This window comes from Trachemys scripta, chromosome 1 (genome assembly GCF_013100865.1).
Source record: "Trachemys scripta elegans isolate TJP31775 chromosome 1, CAS_Tse_1.0, whole genome shotgun sequence".
Taxonomy (NCBI): Eukaryota; Metazoa; Chordata; order Testudines; family Emydidae; genus Trachemys; species Trachemys scripta.
Window position 1 is genome coordinate 174,364,729 of NC_048298.1, and position 20,327 is coordinate 174,385,055.

Genomic DNA, 20,327 nt, shown 5'->3' on the forward strand with positions numbered 1-20,327 from the left:
TTAAACGGAGCCGAAAAGTCAGGGGAGGAGCACAGCAGCCGGAGCCTGGGAGGGGAAGTGCCCGGCCGGCGGCTCAGGGTCCGGAAGCATGGGGGCTGCCCGAAGCCGGTAGCGCTTGGGCAGCTCGGCTTTAAACAGAGCAGAAGAGTCAAGGTAGGGAGCACAGCAGCCGCGGGAGGGGAAGTGTCCGGCCAGTGGTATTTTTCCCGGACATGTTTGGCTTTTTGGCAGTTCCCCCCGGACGGGGGTTTGATTACCAAAAAGCCGGACTTATCTGGGAAAAACCGGACATATAGTAACCCTAAAAAAAATAGTGCCTGCAAAGATGGAAAAGTATTTCTTGTGACACTAGCATAAAGGAAAAACAATGTAAAATACTAAATGTTTATGCTGTTAAGGCCTTGCAAGCCAGGATAGAAACTTGTTTTTAAGTATTTGTTTTCCATAGAAATCAGATAAGTAGGTTCTTAGTGTAAACCATTTCCATCATGCTTAAATATATTTTTAAAAAGCTTTGCATGTTCATTAATCTTTCTCTGAAAATAAATTTTGCATTTTAACCCTGGGCAAAAACTATTTTTCAACATGAAAGCTTTCAGAATAATTCATTGGCTAAAATGGCTGCAATTGTCTTGTACAGCTTCTGGCTGTAGAGACATATAGTAGGTATCTTTACCTTGGGTAAAAAGATGGGATGGCTAGAGAAGTGGCTGGATAGTAAAAAGCTAAGTCTTCCCTGAGGCGGTTTTAACACAGGTGAGAAAATGATGTTGAAGTTCTGCCCATATGGGCACATAAGTACTACCCTATTGCCAGTGATAGCTAATCAGAGAGAGAACAACAACCTCAGTTTTGTTTTTGAAATGTTAAATGACTCCCATTACAAGGGTACTTAGGGAATATGTTTAAGTAGGACAGGGCTGGGGGATTACTAAGCATCTTGTAGCATGGCCAGCAATATGAGGATGTTAACTTCACAGAAATAAAAATAATAATTCACTTGTCAGGGAAAAATAACTGATTTTTTTTTTGTTAAATTATGTAGGCAATTAAATTGGAGTATGCACGGCTACTAAAATTGGCTCAGGATGATCCACCACCCGAATGTGATTACCGTTTGCATCATGCAGTTGTCTACTTTATGCAAAACGAGGCACCAAAGAAAATAATTGAGAGAACATTACTGGAACAGTTTGGAGATCACAATCTGAGCTTTGATGAAAGGTAATGGGAAAATGAGACATGCTAATCTTATACTATTACATTTTTTATTCAGAGGATACAATAGTTAACTCTCCTTTATGTATTGTATGTATAATGTGGCTATTAGGTACCCACCATGAACAATATATTTGCCTAGCCACCACTTCAGTAAAGGTTTCCCTTTACACAATGTTGCAATTTTCAACATGAAATACTACTTTTAAGAAATATATAATTAAATTGTGGAACTGCTTGCTGCAATATATCAGTACATCCAAGAACTTAATAGCATTCAGGATAGAATTAAATATTTATATGGATAATGGGAACATCGATGGTTAATTTAGATAGAATAACATTAAAGAGAAATCCTTATGTTTGATGGCATAAATCAATCAATGGTGATTAGAAAGAAATGTTCACTATTGTTATAATATTATTCCATAATTTACCATTACATATTCTTGCTCCTTTCTCTGAAACAACTTGTACTGGTCAATGTAAAAATCAGCGCACTAGGCTAGATGTCTAATAACTTGTCTAAATCACTGTGGCAATTTCTGTGCGCCACCCTAACACTTGTTCACCTATTTAAAAACACAAACGGAAAGATTATAGTACTGTATCCTGCCCACCTCACAATACCAGCACTCGAAGCTTCAGATCCTAATTCTCTAAGATTACATTTAAAAAAACTAGTTAAAAGTTCAGGAAGATTTAAGCCACCTGATTTTTAACTTTAAAAAAAACCTGATATGGCATTTTGGTAGAGGAAGAAAGTTAAAATATAGTGATTGTTTTACATATTTGTAAAGTAATTATGAGAAAGTCCTGTACCCTCTGCCTGTGAATACATGACAAGGAACTCAAGAAGTATACAGGAAATCACACTTCCTGTCTGTATTTCAGTCAAAGTTATAGTGCTCTAATGATGTTTACTTGCAGTATTTTAGGCTAATATCTCTGCAGTGTTAACACGTGTCTGTGAGTTTGCAGTTACCACCAATTAATTTTTTTGCAACTCTTCTTTCTATGTTTTTAAGGTGCCGCAACATAATGAAAGTGGCTCAAGCCAAACTTGAAATGATAAAGCCTGATGAACTAAACATGGAGGAGTATGAGGCCAGTATTTTTTCTTTCCTAATAAATTGTAACAGAGAATAATTATCTACTAAAATTCAGAAAATATCTTTTGTTCATTTACAGTGCACAGTTTCTTGTTAACCAAATTTCCCATGTTCAATTCTGTTGAAAGACCGTTTATTTTTGGGAAGGTCAAATTTGAGCGGGGCCATAATTAAAAGAGAGTTTATTGGTCTTGGCCAACTCCCTAATGATTTGATATCATTAACAGCGCCCCATAGTTTATCACCGTGTGAATTGATTGGCTTTTTCTACAAGAAGTGGCCATCTATTAAAATAGTATGGGCGGTTTCAGGTCAGTAGGACCTGGCTCCAGTTTATCTCCAACTGGTATACTGTCATTCCCAATGTATTGGCAAGAATCCAATTCATGTACATACTCTCTCACACCGAGACTACTTCAGATTAATCTCTCCCAATCCCCTTCCCCCAAAACGCCTGAAATATTGAAGTACTTGATCAATACATCCTGATTTTAAAATGCCGACACATACTACTCAAGAATGAAACCTTGACAAGTCATTTCTGAGAAACTGGTCACATTCCAGCTAAATATCAAGTGATGTCTATTTAGCAAAGCATTTAGTCACATGTTTGAAGTTATGCATGTGCTTTAAATGAATTGGGGCCTAAATCCTTCAGATGCAGTTCTCTTCCCACACAGGTCCCCATGCATCACTTGAACCTCATCTTTTTGCCTATAGGGCCAAAGAGAAAGCAATTTTCCCCCTCACCTAACCAATGGAAGACAGAGATGCTCTGCACCGCTTCACCAGCCTAAAGGCCTGAAATAGGCTCGGTGGCCTTTCTGTGTGCTTTCCCTCCCAAGTGGAGGGGAAAGACTGGAGGATTCACAGAGTGGCAGGTTCTCTGCCACATTTCTTTTTCTATTCTGGTTTCAAGTTCCTTCCCACTCCTGCATAACTTTACATAGGCGTACACTACAGATCTTGGCTCTATCACACCTGGGTGCCACCTCTCCCCCTTGCACATGTGTAAAACATCTTTTTTCTGCTAAACGGGGGAGAGGAAGACATATGTGCAAAGGTAACATTAGGATTGATCATAAATAGACAGTAAATGTTTCATAGAACCTCATTCAGGCTCTTTACGTTGGGGTGAATTTCACCATAAATGGATATCTGGCAAACCATGTTGGGGTTGGAGTTCTGTCCCTTGCAGGCAATTAAGAGCTGCCATTCTAACCAACTGGAATAGAAACATGCTGCAAATTTGAAGTAAAACATTAGTTTGCCTATATAATATTTGTAAAGTGATTCCTATACAAACCACATTGCTTTTGGTTTGCAGTATTGTAACATTTTGCTTCAGGATCAGAGTTATGATTTTCTTCAGCCTCTATGACAAGACAACATTCTCATCACTTCCCATTTTACTTTTTGCCATCCCCTTTCCCCTCTTCATAGATTAAAATTAGTCTGATGTTTATATCTCATTTTCTCTCTCTGACACACAGAGAGAGAGAGAGAGATAAATAGTCATGTAAATAGAAGTCCAAAAAATAGATAATCCTATTTTGGTTGTTCTCCTTCCCACTCCCAGGAGATAAAAAGGACATTTTACAATCCTGCCTGGAATTCCCCTTAGACAGCTGAATTTGTTCCTTTCAAATGGCAATGAATTATGTAAACATAATCCTATGGGATTTTTGTTTCATCACTTTACAAAGTTTAAGAATTTTCTTTGTGTGACAAATATTTAGACAGTTTGATTTTTTTTTTCTTTTTATGTGAAAAATATTTTCCGAATTCTTTGATTTATCCCCAAACAATTCATGAGTGCTTATTGTGTGTATGCAATGCTGTGTGAAGAGTGCAAAATGTAGCTCTCCTTTGTATGAATGAACATTCTTAATACACTTTCTTATGTGCAGAGATGGCATCAAGAATATAGAAATTACAGAGAAACAACCATGTATCTCATGGTAGGATTGGAACTTTTTCAAAAAAAGAGGTAAGAGGTGACATTCTAGAATTCAGACACGGGGGTTATTTTAAATTGGTTACGTTAAACACTCAGTTTCTGAGGGGACAGGAAAGCAATGTAAACGATAAACCAAATTAATGGAAAAATAATAAATGTAAAAAAAAAATTGTAAGTATTGCAATTACACCATTATTTTTCAGAAAAGATCAATATTGCTTTGAATATATCAGAATGGGCAGCTATATATATTTGACAATTTCTTGCATAAATTAAAATGACACAATACAGAAGAACGCATAAATATAATCACCTCCACTGTTCTCAATAATTTTTGGGGGGAAGTGGGAGGCAACTGGCTTTCCTAAATGCCCAGTAGGTTAGTAAATTTAACCTCTGAAGACCAAAGTGGAGAGCAATTTCCAAAGTCAAGGACCTCTTGCTAAGAATGTCCTGCCAGCAACACCCTCTTATTATACAGAGGGAGCGTAAGCACCTAGGCTTATTTTGAGAACTTGGCAAAAGAGGGAATAAAGTCTAACAAATTACAACCTGCATTCAAAGTTATTCTATCACATTGATCCAAAACTGGACTTTGCGCATGGTTTATGTGGATAAATAAGGCTGATGGTAAAACATGCTCAACCCAAAAAGAAGTCCTGCAAAGATGAAAAGAATATTTTATGAATGTGCACTTAACCATCCTGAAGTGGTGAAGTGACTCAAAGCTCAGATCTGGTCACATTAGTAGTAGATGCAGTCCCTGCACCCAAAACCTGTGTAGAGTACCTATTTCGTATGAAGTCTGCTCTGCCATAAAGAAACTGCAAAGCAGGCACGATGCTGGATCTGAGGCATAACCCCAAACTTCTCAGTTGCTCCGTACAGTCCATAAGTGTAGCATTACACCGTTTTTTCCAAGTTTGTACAGGGAAGTTACCAGTAGAGTAGAAGGAAGGGATCATCATCCCACTTTGTAAGGGGTAATGCCCATGTGCTGAGTTAGGAGAGAGAGACCAATAACCTTGCTTTCTGTTACCGGAAAAGTTTTTATACATGTCCTACTCACCCAGCTCCAGCCTAACCTTGTGAAACGCCATCACCCAGGGCAGTCAGACGTCACTGCTGGATGATCTACAATGGGCGTTGTACTTGGTCTTCATCTTTTATCTGAGATCCATCAAGAATTCTGTCATCCTTTGACAGGAGCATATGGAGACTTAATCTTCAATTCTGTTAATAGAGCTACCCTGAGGAAGGCCCTTCAAGGCACTGATGTTCCTGATATCTTCTTGAGGTGAATTAAAGATCTACATAATAACTCTCGGGCACAGGTGCAATGCAGGACCTCTAGGTCTAACAGAGTTTACATTAGATCCCAGGTGAAGCAGGGATGTGTCTTGGCCTCATCGCCATTCTGCCATACAATAGATTGGCTCCTTGATCAAGTCTCCACAAATATCAGTATAATTGTCTGTTCAACTTCTTTTACCAACTTGGATTATGTGGATGATGTCCTCTTCAGACAGCTTGCATATGACCTGAAAGACAGGAGAGTTTCTGCTACAGGGCAGCTGCCCTTGGGCTAAAGATTTCTTGGGCAAAATCAAAAATCCAGAATGTCAGGGCAAAGGTTGATACAAGCCATCTGTGCTGCCAGAAGAAGTGGATGATTTCAGCTCTCTAGGCAATAATTTGTCATCAGACGGGCACAGCCAGACTGACATCCTAAGGAGAGTCAGTTTAGCAGCCTCAGCCATGAAAGACCTGCGTAGGTTCTGGAGCCAAAAGAAGATGAAAGTATATACAAAAGTACAGATTTATCAAACCTGTGTACTGCTGATCCTCTTATGGATCTAAAACATGGATGATGCTTAAACAAGACAGCAGGAGGCATTTCGTATGTGTGTCAGTGGCAACTACCAGCCATAAAAGAGTTCGATTTTTATCAGTAACGGACGTATTATTGAGAACTGGCCTTGACAGGACTGACGTCATCATCAGTCATTACCACAAGCACTTTTTGGTCATGTAGCCCATCTTGGAGATAAAGTCCTGGCACATGGAGCCCTGAAGATCAAACTTGAGGGGACGTTGCCCAGCCATGGACTGGTGGCAGTCACATAGCCATCCATGCTTAACCTGGTTGAGCCAGGATTAAAGTTGTGTTGAGACATTTTATGTCTTAGCCAGAGTTCCACTCCCTGAGACTCTTAAAGCATGTTTCAGTAGGACTAACACAGCAAATGTACAATGTTCCCATCATTGAGATCTATTGAGCTGTTGCATGGTGTTTTCTCAATACTTTTACATTGCATTACTATCTGGATACCACTGTCTTAGATGGATGTCCAGCTTGGAAGAGTAACATAAATCACTCCATAGAGAACTTCTCTGCCCTCTTTCCACTTGAGCTTGATTGATTGATATGGCTTGTATTGCTTGATTAATCACCTATGGCTATCCCAAAGGAGGAGTAGATACTAACTAGGAATTGTCATTCCTTGAGGGACTTGCTTCTGCGTATATATGCTCTCTGTTTGCCTCCCTTTCTTCTCTGAATTGTATGTGTACGTCTTTGAACTCTGAAGTTTGAGAGAGAATGGGCAGATCAGTGCCTGTACCACCACTATATAATTTTAGGCACAGTGTTTAGTGCTGTAAGAGGGCACTGATGCCATCCACAAATCACCATTGCTTTTCTTAATCTTCTGAAACTGCAGCACTGGGACACATCTTATACTTGTGAATGTGAAAAACACAACCCCCTCAGCCAACTCCTTTTTAATAATTGAATTATCTTTCTCTTTCAGTTTTTCTATTCCATAAACTGCCATTCCAAATAGACTTTACGGTCAGAAGGGACCATCATGATCATCTAGTCTGACACATTGCAGGCCACAGAACCTCACCCACCCATTCCTGTAATACACCCCTAACCTCTGTCTGAGTTACTGAAATCCTCAAATCATGATTTAAAGACTTCAAGTTACAGAGAATCCACCATTTACCTAGTTTAAACATGCAAGTGATCTATGCCTCATGTAGCAGAGGAAGGTGAAAATCCCCCAAGGTCTCTGCTAATCTGACCTGGGGGAAAATTCATTCCCGACCCCAAATATGGCGATCAGTTAGACCCTGAGCATGTGGGCAAGACCAACCAGGCAGATGCCTGGAAAAGAATTCTGTGTAGTAACTCAGAGCCCTCCCCATCTAGTGCCCTGTCTCCAGACATTGGGAATTTTTGAAGCTAGCAGTCGCCGATGAGCCTCGTGCCATCATAGCCAGTCCCATCATAGCATCCCCTCTATAAACTTATCAAGCTCAGTCTTAAAGCCAGTTAGGTTTTTTGCCCCCACTGCTCCCCTTGGAAGGCTGTTCCAGAACTTCACTCCGCTGATGGTTAGAAGTCTTTCTAATTTCGAGCCTAAATTTATTGATAGCCAGTTTATATCGATTTGTTTTTGTGTCCACATTGGTACTTAGCTTAAATAACTCCTCTCCCTCCCTGGTATTTATCCCTCTGATGTTTTTATAGAGAACAATCATATCTCCCCTCAGCCTTCTTTAGCTTAGGCTAAACAAGCTAAGCTGTTTGTGTCTCCTTTCATAAAGTAGGTTTTTCATTCCTCTGATCATCCTCATATCCCTTCTCAGCTCCTGTTCCAGTTTGAATTCATCTTTCTTAAACTTGGGAGACCGGAATTACACATAGTATTCCGGATGAAGGTCTCAGCAGTGCCTTGTATAATAGTACTAGCACTTCCCTGCCTCTACTGGAAAAACCTCATCTGATGCATCCTAGGACTGCATTAACCTCTTTCATGGCCTCATCACCTTGGTGGCTCATAGTCATCCTGTTATCAACCAATACATCCAGGTCTTTCTCCTTTGTCGCTTACTACTGATAAGTCCCCAGCTTATAGCAAAAATTCTTGTTGTTAGTTCCTAAATGCATGACTTTGCGCTTTACACTATTAAATGTCATCCCATTTTTATTACTCCAGTTTACCAAGGTCATCCAGATATTCTTGTCTAATATTCCAGTCCTCCTCTGTATTGGTAATACCTCCCAACTTCGTGACATCCGCAAATTTTAATAGCACATTCCCACTTTTTGTGTCAAGGTCAGTAGTAAAAATGTTAAATAAGATTGGTCCCAAGACCAGTACCTGAGGAACTCCACTATCTTTGCAGATGACACAAAGCTTGGAGGTATTGCCAATACGGAGGAGGACCGGAGTATCATACAAGGTCGTCTGGATGACCTTGTAAACTGGAGTAATAGAAATGTGATGAAATGTAATAGTGCAAGGTCATGCATTTAGGAACTAACAACACGAATTTTTGCTATAACATCCAAATGTGTAAGTTGCTCCACTATGAAGGCCCTGGTATAGCCTTGCATGTATTCTATATGATTTTCATGTGTATGTAATGCTAAAAGGTACAGAAAATGTCCAAAGAGGATCTAGCCTCCTATTCCCACTAGTGTAGCTGCAACAAATACACCTCAGTGCTCTGTTGTGCTGAAACTTTTTTTATTGAGGCATTCACCTTAAGATGTTTGCTTGTACAAAAATACAATTTTTCTTTAAATGAGCAATCATTGCAAGGCATCTTAAGAAGATACTTGCCTTCATTTTTCTCTTTCTGTTTCTCTAACTCAGACTATGCCAAGATTTCCTAATGTATTCACTAAAAGTGAAAGATGCAACACTGGCTAATCTTTTTTGACAACCAGTGTCAAAGCAGTGAGGTCTGTTTTGTCTATCATCAAATCTTGTTGTCAGGTTCTTTATTATTCATCCTCTTGACAGTAGTGTACATGTCTCTGTCATTATTTTATTTTAGTTTAAGGTGAAAATTGCCAGTAGACTGATACTACAAATATTTGCTTTTGGGGAAGTCATGCCAGTCTCATATCTGTGAACATTTCCATCAGTCTAAATACTAGTGGTAATTTGGGGACACTATAATTAACGTACCTGAAAATAAGTTTTCTCTTAGAAGTTCACTGTTGAGAAATAAAATCACACTATCCCACACCCAATTTGCAAAGGTGTAAGTGGCTACACAAAGTGCAGGATAGTGGAGAATCAGACCGAATGTGTCACGAATGTGTAGAAGAAAACTGTTTTCCTGTGCATATAAGGCCTAATTCATAGCCATTTGAAGTCAGTGGAAAACCTCCCATTGATTTCAGCTTTGGCTCCGGCTTATGGTTGCAACAGAAAGTTGTACTGATGTGCATTGAGGAGAAAATGTCCTAGCCAATACCAAGGGAAACCATATCAAGTGTGAGTGTTTGAATGCTTTTTTTATTGTATTGACTTTTGACAAGATACAGAAACAAATTATACCTACCTGTACAAGAGCATTATAAATCTGATGTGTGTATATATATTTTTTTGTGTGTGTTTTTAGTTATATGGAAGCCTTGCTTTACCTTATCTATGCTTATCAGAATAACAAAGAACTCTTGTCCAAAGGCCTGTATAGAGGGCATGATGAAGAGCTGATATCCCATTACAGAAGAGAATGTTTGCTAGTAAGTGGAATATGACCCTAATTTTTTAGTAGTTGTTGCATGTGTGAAATACACCTCTACCCCGATATAATGCTGTCCTCGGGAGCCAAAAAATCTTAGCGCGTTATATCGAACTTGCTTTGATTCGCCAGAGCGCGCAACCCTGCCCCGCCGGAGCTCTGCTTTACCGCGTTATATCCGAATTCATGTTATATCGGGGTAGAGGTGTAGTTGACAACCATAGGTAATTGTGATGCAAAGTTACAATTAAAAAACACTTCGTACATTAATGTAACAAGTTAAGAGCATCCCTCCTCTTGTAAGAACAGGGCCAACAATGGAGAAGGAAGCAATGTAAAATATGAGGATTAAAAGGAAAAATTTATAATTTCTGGTGTTCCTACAGCATATGTAGCTGCCTGTTTTACTGTGGCATTATAATGAATCTGTCCACTGCTACACATAGTGTGACAAAGGATAGTGGCACACCCTAGTTTTGGACAGCAAATGGACACATTGCCACAGTGGGACTAGCCAACAGGAGACTTAATGCTAGAAAAGGCAGCAATAGAAATTGATTCTTTTCTCTCTCCTCCTCCCTTCCTCCCTCCCTCCCTCTCCGCCCCCTTAACTTGATTTTAATCAGCCATAGAAAGAAGTAGCAACAAAGGGAGTGGGGATCTAGCCTTCGGCAGGGATGGCTACAACGATTATGAGGAATCAGGAACCCGTTCAGGGGTCTGTTAGAGGGAAACATAGCATAAGACCTGACATGTTTAGTGACATGTTTAGTGAAGAATTTGCAAGATTGCCCTGACTTAAAACTTGTGATATGGTCACTGCTGATTTTCAAATTGTTTTTTTGTTTGAGGAATAAATCTTTTTTTTAAAAGCTGATACTTGGCGAAACGTGAAATGCTAAGTACTTATAAGTTTTCCTTTTTTATGGTGTTGCATGAAGAAACTAAATGAACATGCTGCGGCACTCTTTGAGTCTGGAGATGATCAGGAAGTAAATAATGGACTGATCATTATGAATGAGCTTATTGTCCCATGTTTGCCATTACTACTGGTGGATGAAACAGAAGAAAAGGATATTGCTGCTGTAGAAGATATGAGAAACCGCTGGTGTTCGTATCTTGGACAAGAAATGGAACGTAAGTCATATGTACTTAGGGTGACCAGATGTCCCGATTTTTATAGGGACAGTCCTGATGTTTGGGGCTTTGTCTAATATAGGCACCTATTACCCCCCACTCCCGGTCCCGATTTTTCACACTTGCTATCTAGTCAGCCTATACGTATTTCTTAATTTCAAAGGCTCCTCCACACACACACAATGCTGTAGACAAAATGATTCTGATCTTGAAGTCAGATATAGCTTATATCTTATCTTCAAGTTCTATCTTATCAATATTTTGTTCCTTTGAAATATAGAATCATGGAATATCAGAGTTGGAAGGGACCTCAGGAGGTCTAGTCCACCCCCCTGCTCAAAGCAGGACTAATCCCTAGACAGATTTTTGCCCCAGATCCCTAAATGGCCCCCTCAAGGATTGAACTCTCAACCCTGGGTTTAGCAGGCTAATGCTCAAACTACTGAGCTATCCCTCCCCCTTCAAATATGCTTTGAAATCCACAGATGACAAATGTCCCTGTATTGAGCCCTAAAAGAGCTAAGTATTGTATGAAGTTTGTTTAAAGATGGAAAAGGTTTCACATTCATACCATTGCATATTTAATCTTTGTTTCAGTGTATTCCTGATGATCTTGAGAATATTTTAGTCTAGTACTGAGCACTGTCGTACTGAATGACTCATTTATTCCTAGTTGAAGCCTAGAGTATTAAGGAAGGGTGTTTGTAAGAAAGTGAAGCTAACTAAAAGAGGAAGTTGGTGCAGTGGAGCAATTTTTCACTTTATTGCTCCTATGGGCAGTAAGTGCTTATATTGACTTTTTTATATATATTTGCAGCTAACTTGCAAGAAAAGCTGACAGACTTCCTGCCAAAACTTCTAGATTGCTCTACGGAGATTAAAGGTTTCAATGATCCACCAAAGTTACCTTCCTATTCCACACATGAACTGTGTGAGCGATTTGCCCGAATCATGTTGTCACTCAGTCGAACTCCAGCAGATGGAAGATAAACTCTGCAAACCTTCATAAGCACATCATATAAACTCTTTTAGTTCTTAACCCTTGCCTACCTGTCACAGGGTTTGCTTGTTGCTGCTATAGTTTTTAACTTTTTTTATTTTAATAATTGCAAAAGACAAAATGGCTGTACAGACATTAGCCAGACTACAAACAATTAAAGCTGAGAATCGCATGGGGCTCGGTTTTTGTTTCAACCAGAATTGATGCAACATTACAAAACTGCTTTTTTGCCACCTGTCTGTTACAGTATTACTTTGCTTTTATCTTAAAATCCTTTACTTTATCAACGGCTTTCTATTCAGTCTGGATCATTCTGTGACTGCAACTATTTTAAGTGTCCAGTACTGTGTAAATACATGGTACTTGATAGCTTGTAAATGAAATGGAAGAATAAAGTTTTATTTATGGCTACTCCTGTGTTTGCAAGCAGATACATTGTATATTAGTGTATTATATAGCTATTTTTTTAGACCAGAAACGGATGCAATATGTTGATGGGTCATTAAGTTCAGAGGCATGGTTCTTCAGGATTTACAGCCAATTTCTTTAGAGATGGTCACGGATTACTGTATGTCAGCACATTGGAAATCTGTCACAGTATTACACACCTTACTTTTTGTATATTCCTTATTGATCTGTATAATACTGCATCTGAGCACATTTATTTTGAAGCCACATTGGGTTTAAAGTGAAGTTAGAGGCTTGCTTCTGAAACAAAAATTAATTGCACCTTTCTTCTATTCATAGGAGACCTTTTTTAAAAAAAACAAAACTATTTTCCATAGGACTAGAAGCTATATTAGATACTGCAGGAGCTCAGATTTCTTTTGAAAGACTTGATTGAGTAGAGTAAATTAAATGGGGGCTTTGTAATTGTGAAATATGTAAGAATCTAGAATCCATCACAGATTAAATACTCATATTTTTTGTTTTATAAAGTTTGTGTTTTAATTATGTAAACTGCACACTACTCTAGCTCAGAAATGTAACCTTCCACTAACTCTTGCTGTGAAGTTGGTTGCTAGTACTGTTATAGTAAAGGATTTCAGAAATAATATATCTGCACTAATTTACTTTCTCTCAGAAGTAAATGAAGAACTTTGTAGCGTTTGTTTTGTGGAACTCAAATACTGTCTGATTTTAATGAAGAAACTTGATTATTTTGTGAAAAGGAGTTAATGCATCCTTAGGTAATCCTGTTACCTGAAAATATTTTGATTCCTCCACTTTATAGAGAACATTTTGTGCTAGAACAGTAAAAGATGTAAATATTTGTGTGTACGTGTTTATTGGAGCGACACCCAATAGTACTGTTGTTGGTTCTATCTTGTCTTTTTCTTTTACTACTAATAAAATAGTGAAAAGGGGAGGGAAGAGTGGATAAAGTTCAAAAGTTGCCCATCTGGCAGTACAATGGGCCTCCCTTTGGACCTCACAAAAATAAGTGGTTTAGTTTATCCTTAAAGCTCATCAACAACCTTTAGGCTTCTTATTATCCCCACGTTTTTGGGATGGCCCCGTTATTTTGTATTAGATTGAAGTATGTAAAGTGTTGGCACATAGTTTCAAAGTCTGTTAAAGAATTTTTATCTGCTGTCATATCAAAAATAATATTAACCATTTTCAAAAATATGCAAAATAGTAACACTACAATAGTGCCCAGAAGCCAAGTAGTAATTCTTCTTCCAGGGAAGAACAAATATAAAAGTCTGAAACTCTGCATATTGACTTACACAGCAATTAAGGACAGTGTTGAAGAGCTACAGGTATGTGCACTAAGCAGGTGAAAATATGATTTCAAAAGGTGTGGTGATGGTTATCTATCTGTAGCACATTCCATCTGAAGGTGTGACTCAATTATATATGTACTTACTTACTTACAGTAACTATTTTTAAACCTAGACCTTTTGACAGATTTAAGCAAAGCTGGTAAGCTTACATCTTCAGTAACATAGATAAAAGTGAACCGGGGATTAGATTGTATAATATAATACATTATCAAGATCGTAAGCTTCCTCTATACTATATAAAAAAGGCCTGAATGTGACTCAAACTGTTTTAATTCCCTCCCCATTTTTCCTCCACTTGGGAGAAAAGCTCTTTTTGCTAAATCTTCAAATATCCACACTTCAATTGAGGGCTGAGGAATCTCCCTATCCAGTCCTCCATCGAAAATAGAGAAGACAAGACATTCCATATTTTTAAAATGAAGAGCAGGGGGAAATCCCTCTGTTTGGAAGAAAAGGAGACTTTGAAGATCCTTTTATACAGAAGAAAGAAGCAAACAAACGTAAAACAAAGTGTTTTTCCTTTGGTGGGTTATCTACGGTGTTTCCCAACTCACTATTTCAGCTCTTCACTGAAATATCTTACGCCTTTCAGTGTAGCATAGTCCATACTGGGTGTTTGTTTCACTAAGAAAAGTTTTGAAATATGATTCATTTATGTTGAACGAAAAATCCTGTTTTGGATACTTGTTTATTTTGGGATCTTGATCCAGAAGATCCATACAGTCAAAAGCATTTTCTCATACCTTATGTGAATTTAAAATTGTAGCAATTACAGGTGTTGTATGGAAAATGTGGAACTTCTGCACTGCCAAAGTCATAAGGTCAAGGAACCTGATGGGAGTTGCATGTTCTTTGGCCGCAAAGAACTTAGATGAACTTTTTTGGTGAACCCTAAAATATATTAAAAACATTCAGCAGTGTAACTAGTTTTATGAATGATACATATAGAAATAGTGAGACATTCTCACTGCACCACATTAATCATTGGACTGTGACCAAATCTTCTCAATTTGTAACTACACATGCATAGAACAGGGTAAAGGAAGTGAACCGAAGCTCTTTACCAGAGTACCTGTAGCTAGAATTAAATGCAAGCCATTTTTTGCTGTCATATAAAACTAAGGACTCTGTAAATTTTATCCAAATCTGAGTAAACAAAGTGCTTGTCAGTTTGTTTCTGGTACTGATCTTTGTCCGTCTAAGCCATCATGTTGCCACCATTACATTGAAATCAATGGCAAAATGCCATTGTCTTATCATTAGTCAATGCTGTACCAGCCAGTACCACTGCTAATACCAATGCCTTGGACAGAAGAAGAAAATGAATCTGAAGAAGTGGAAAGGACGAATCTGGAATGAATCCATGCCCCTGGCAGAAATGTTGATTTTGAAATCATATCAGATGTCAGTAAGGAAGATAACCTCATTACTGTATCATCTTTGCATTCATGCACTTTTTTAACTGCAGTGCTTCATTGACAATGTAAACAGCTTTGTTCTAGGGCACATGACCTGTTAGCTCCCTCTTCTTCAGTTCTGCCACTTGTCATAATGAAAAAATTGCTGATGCCTGTATTGCTGATGCCTAAATATTTTTACTCTTTCCATTTATTGTTCGTAGCGTAGTATGAGAATATGCACATAAAATGCTGCTTTTTTAAAAAAAAAGTCCAAGTGTAGTTTGAAATTGAACTGTTACAACACTGTTTTTCAGGATTTATTTTTGTGGTTTTCTTGGGTGAGTTTTAATAAATATGTTCTTCTACTTTGTGCAAAATCTACCTTCAACATTTGGGAGGGAAGCTTGTTGAATTCAAGACGTGTATCTTAAAGTCGGATGGGGGCTTTCTAAAAATATAATTAATCGAACTATAAAATCTAATTATCACCATACAAAATGATCAAACTCTAATAAAGCTATCCTTTTTTAATCACTTGGCTGCTCAAAAGTATTTGAGGAATAAGAGCAAGAAATACCTCTATTTTCCTTATCCACCAGAAGATTTAAAATTTTCTGTGTAAAATAAAACATAACATTTATGATAATGTTCCAGTTCCAACTAAGAGCGTGGTTCTTTTGTTTCTTGTGCAGATAAAACTCCCCTTGACCCTTTGGTTCAAATTCAAAAGGGACGTAAAAGTTAGACTCCCTAACATATCAGTTACTCTATGTAAGTTGGTTTAATATGCAAACTGGGATCCAGAGGAAGGTATAAATTACACCTGCTTATACCATTGTGTTACTTGCTACTCTCGTCTCTTCTGGCTCTTCAGCATATGTGTTACATCAGCATAGACTCCCTTCAACCGTGTGGACCAAATTCAGAGGTGATATGAAATGGCAGAAACTCATTACACTTTTATAAGTAAATGTGTGTCTAAAGTTGAATGGGGGTGTAGTTTGGGGATGCTAGGAGAAAAAGTAAATTATGCCAGTTTAGACTCCCTCTAGTCTTACTGTTACCACTGAATTTGCCCCTTGGATTTCAATCAAAGCGTAACTTGTATAGCCACCAGCTTCATGTAAGTGGCATGGAGCACAGCTTAACAACCTGGGAACTCCAGCCCAGGCCAAAACTGCAGCATCAGAGGAGGGAAAGGTAGCAACTTCCAACCTCCTATCTGATTCTGAGGTGACCCTTCCCCCATCATTTTCAGTTTGGGATTGCAGAGGGGAAATGGAAGTATATATATTTTTAAGGTGTTTATGTATCCTGGCTCCATCTTCTGTGCCAATTCAGAAAACCATTTATATATAGGTTTCAGAGTAGCAGCCGTGTTAGTCTGTATCTGCAAAAAGAACAGGAGTACTTGTGGCACCTTAGAGACGAACACATTTATTTGAGCATAAGCTTTCGTAGCTATGCATCCGAAGAAGAGGGCTGTAGCCCACGAAAGCTTATGCTCAAATAAATGTGTTAGTCTCTAAGGTGCCATTTATATATAGTGTCTTAAAGTAACAATGTTTTCAAGAGCTGGGGTTTGGGAACTCAACTAGTCACTGTTTCCTAGTACTATGGGTTTGATGCATGCTTTTTCCTATTTAGCATTTTAAAAAGTCTAATCATCCCATGGTTCTGTCTCTCCAACCAATTTAAACATAAGTTTATCTATGTGCTTCTGTCTTTAAAGTCTCCAGAATGCTTATCAACAGTCCATTCCTGTTCTTTAATCCACAACAACTTGATTCTGTTTGTCAGAGTTCTCTCATCTTTCATCCCTCCCACTTCCCCTTAGGAAGGGTCACTTGTTTGTTTGTTTTGCTTTTTCTCCCTGATTTGATAGACTTTCACAGCCAAGTAATAGTTAATCTGGAAAGGAAAGGGATGGATTGCTAGACTTTAGTATATATTAGCCTTGACTGACTGACTGGGTGGAGCGATGAAGTTTATCATTACTGACCAAACAGAATTAACAGTGAGGAATTATCTCTTACGGCATTGCTTTCATGGGAAAATGAAACTTCGGGAAACAGTTGTCTCTGTTCAAATCTGCCAAGTGTTACAGACCAAACCAAAATGAATGAACATTCAAGACATTGTGTCAGTCTTTCTCATGTGATGTTTCTTTTCCTTTGTTGAGTGCTTTGAGCAGGGAAATAGTTAAGTGTTGACATACAAAGTATCTGTGACTGATAGGGAGTTTCTCTGTAGTAATGTAAGTAGCTCTATGTTTGATTGTTGTAAGGAGTGTGACTGTGTGAATACTTAAGGAAGAGATTGACTGCACATATGCAGGAAAGCATATTATGGTTTCAAATGGCCATCCATCTACCAACACATAAGGGACAATGCAAGAGCCGTTCACTTTGAAGTTATGCCTCCAATATCCTGCTGAACTCACTGGACTGGTTTTCAGTGGCAGAGCCAGAAGGACTGGGAAACTGAGCCCTGGTCACCAGGAAATTAAGTTGGTATAACTACACTGCTCAGGGGTGCGAAAAATCCACACCCCAGATGACGCGGTTAAATCAGTCTAACCGCTGGTGTAGAGAGCACTAGCTATTGCCCCTCAGAGAGGTGGAGTACTGACACCAATGGGAGAAGCCCTGTTGGCGTAAGTAGTATCTCCACTGAAACGCTACAGCAACACAGCTGCAGCATTTGAAGTGTAGACAAGCCCTGAGATAAAGGACTTCTGGCTGGATATAAACGACAATTTCTGGGGAGGAAGAAGTTTGGGGAAGAGGATAACGGGAATCCTTCCGAGGGTCCCTGCCAAGGTATGCCAAGCCTCTAGGTGAGATGGATCTGTGTATAGTGTTTTGAAAAGCTTTTTTCTCGTACATTATGCTTTTGTTCCCACTGTTTCAGATTACATAAACATTTGGTTTAGGAAGGCTGTCTGGTCACTGTATTGACCGCTGCTCAGAAGATCCCAAAGCGAGCAACTGTAGGTACTGAAACCAGTCAGCCCTGCTGAGGTAAGCATTTTTGATCACAGGGTGCTGTAGTCCAGGCGCTGGACTACCAGAGTGGGAGAATTGTGGGATTCCACCTCAGGAGAGGTGAAAGCGCAAGGCCCAATACCGCAGAGGGCTCAGGGGTATGGCTAGCCCTGAAACTGTGGCACTGTCATCACTGGGAGAGGTAAGGTAAGTGAAGAAATATCTTTTATTGGACCAACTTTTGTTGGTGAAAGGTACATGCTTTCGAGTGTATCGGAGCTCTTCTTCATGTCTGGGGAATATACTGTTTAAGCTAAATATAAATTGAGACAGATTGTTAAGCATAAAGGGTTCACACATGTTATAGACCACTTACAAGGAAGTGGGCGATTAAGGGTTAGTATGCATTGAGGCGTGTGTGCAAATTGTTGTAAGGAGCCATAAAACCAGTGTCTCTGAGTCCATGGTTTTTAGTTTTAGCAGAGTTCTGAATTTAATTTCCCAGACTCATCTTTTGAAGGTGGTGTGCAGGTTTCCTTTGAGAACCATGTCATCATTGACATCTGGGTTAGCACCCATTGGGATGAATGGGGCAGTTCAATGGGACAGAGCTATTGTTTCTCACTCTCTGCAGTTTCAGACAGATGCTGCAGCAGTTACATTCAGATCGTTGAGGTTTTCTTCGTTGTCATAAGAAATAGAGACTTAAAAAAACCCCAGAAGACAGAAAGCTGAGATCCTGGAGAACAATTGAGAAGTGTGTATGAGCCCTTGTTGCACCACATAATTTGGGAAATACTGCCTTTGAGATATGGCTCTAATTCGGTCAGGTACTTAAAAGCCAGGCCTAATGTCAAGCATGTGAGTAGTCCCTTTGGCTTCAGTAGTCCCTTTGGCTTCAGTGTAACTACTCAAGGTGAGCACCTTGCTGAATTGCAGCCTACATTGAATTACTTCAGCCACCAGTAAAATGAAGCTATTTGAAAATACAATGTACCTTGGGGGGAAGTGGTCAAGACATGATAGAATTCATGATTCTAAGGAAATGTAGGAGGGAAAACAGCACAATAAAGATAATGGATTTCAAGAAGGTAGATTCTTCGAGTGCTTGCTCACGTGTATTCCACTGTAGGTGTGCATGCTCACCAGGTGCACTGGTGCCGGAAGTTTTTCCCTCAGCAGCACCCGTAGGGGGAGCACTGCTGTGACCCCTGGAGTGGCACCACTATAGCGTGCTATAAGGGGAGCCATGCACTCTCCCCATCCTCAGTTCCTTTTTGCCGCCAGTGACAGTGCATCGGAACTACTTGCTCCAGTTTTGCTGCAGCTCGTCCCAAATCCCGTTCATTGTTCAATAGTACCTGTATCAGTTAGTTTGTAAAAGTTCTAGTTTAGTTAGTTAATCTTCAGGCCGGGGCATAAAGGGTAACAAGAAAACATTCTTCAAATACATTAGAAGCAAGAGGAAGACCAAGGACAGGGTAGACCCATTACTCAACGAGGGGAGAAACGAGAGGATCAGAGGCTAAATTTGGGGAAGAACAAGTTGAAGATCTCTAATTTAAGTAATTTTAAGTTGGCAGGGCCTGATGAAATATATCCTAGAATACTCAAGGAGCTGACAAGGGAGATATCTGAGCCATTAGTGATTATCTTCAAAAAAACATAGAAGATGGGAGAGATTCCAGAGGACTTGAAAAGATCAAATACAGTGTCAATTATAAAAAGGGGAATAAGGACAACCTGGGGAATTACAGACCAGTCATCTTAACTTTAGTACCTGGAAAGATAATGGAGCAAATAATTAAGCTATCAATTTGCAAACACCTAGAAGATGATAAAGTGATAAATAACTGTCAGCATGGATTTGTCAAGAACAAATAGTGTCAAGCCAACCTAACAGCTTTCTTTGACAGGATAGCGAGACTTGTGGCTAGGGGAAAGTAGTAGGTGTGGTATATCTTGACTTTAGTAAGGCTTTTGATACTGTCTTGCATGACGTTCTCATAAGCAAACTAGGGAAATACAACTTAGATACGGAGCTACAATAAGGTGGGTGCATAACTGGTTGGAAAACCATTCCCAGAGAATAGTTATCAGTGGTTCACAGTCAAGATGGAAGGGCATATCAAGTGGAGTCCCACAGGGATGAGTTCTGGGTCTGGTTCTGTTC

General features: G+C 39.2%; 1 protein-coding gene across 7 annotated transcripts in view; it reads left to right on the forward strand.

Annotated features, from left to right (window-relative positions):
• Positions 1-13,250, forward strand: part of USP25 (ubiquitin specific peptidase 25) — a 154,461-nt gene extending 141,211 nt beyond the window's left edge. For 6 of the 7 annotated variants that reach the window (XM_034792688.1, XM_034792696.1, XM_034792705.1 and 3 more), the window contains 6 exons: positions 1,046-1,224; positions 2,247-2,325; positions 4,241-4,320; positions 9,718-9,841; positions 10,782-10,977; positions 11,795-13,250. In XM_034792688.1, the coding sequence (XP_034648579.1) occupies positions 1,046-1,224; positions 2,247-2,325; positions 4,241-4,320; positions 9,718-9,841; positions 10,782-10,977; positions 11,795-11,967 (831 nt within the window). In that variant the 3' untranslated portion in view covers positions 11,968-13,250. Of the gene's footprint in view, positions 1-1,045; positions 1,225-2,246; positions 2,326-4,240; positions 4,321-9,496; positions 9,591-9,717; positions 9,842-10,781; positions 10,978-11,794 lie in introns of those variants that run through there. The other variant, XM_034792727.1, reaches the window with a different exon arrangement.
• Positions 13,251-20,327: the final 7,077 nt, after the last annotated feature.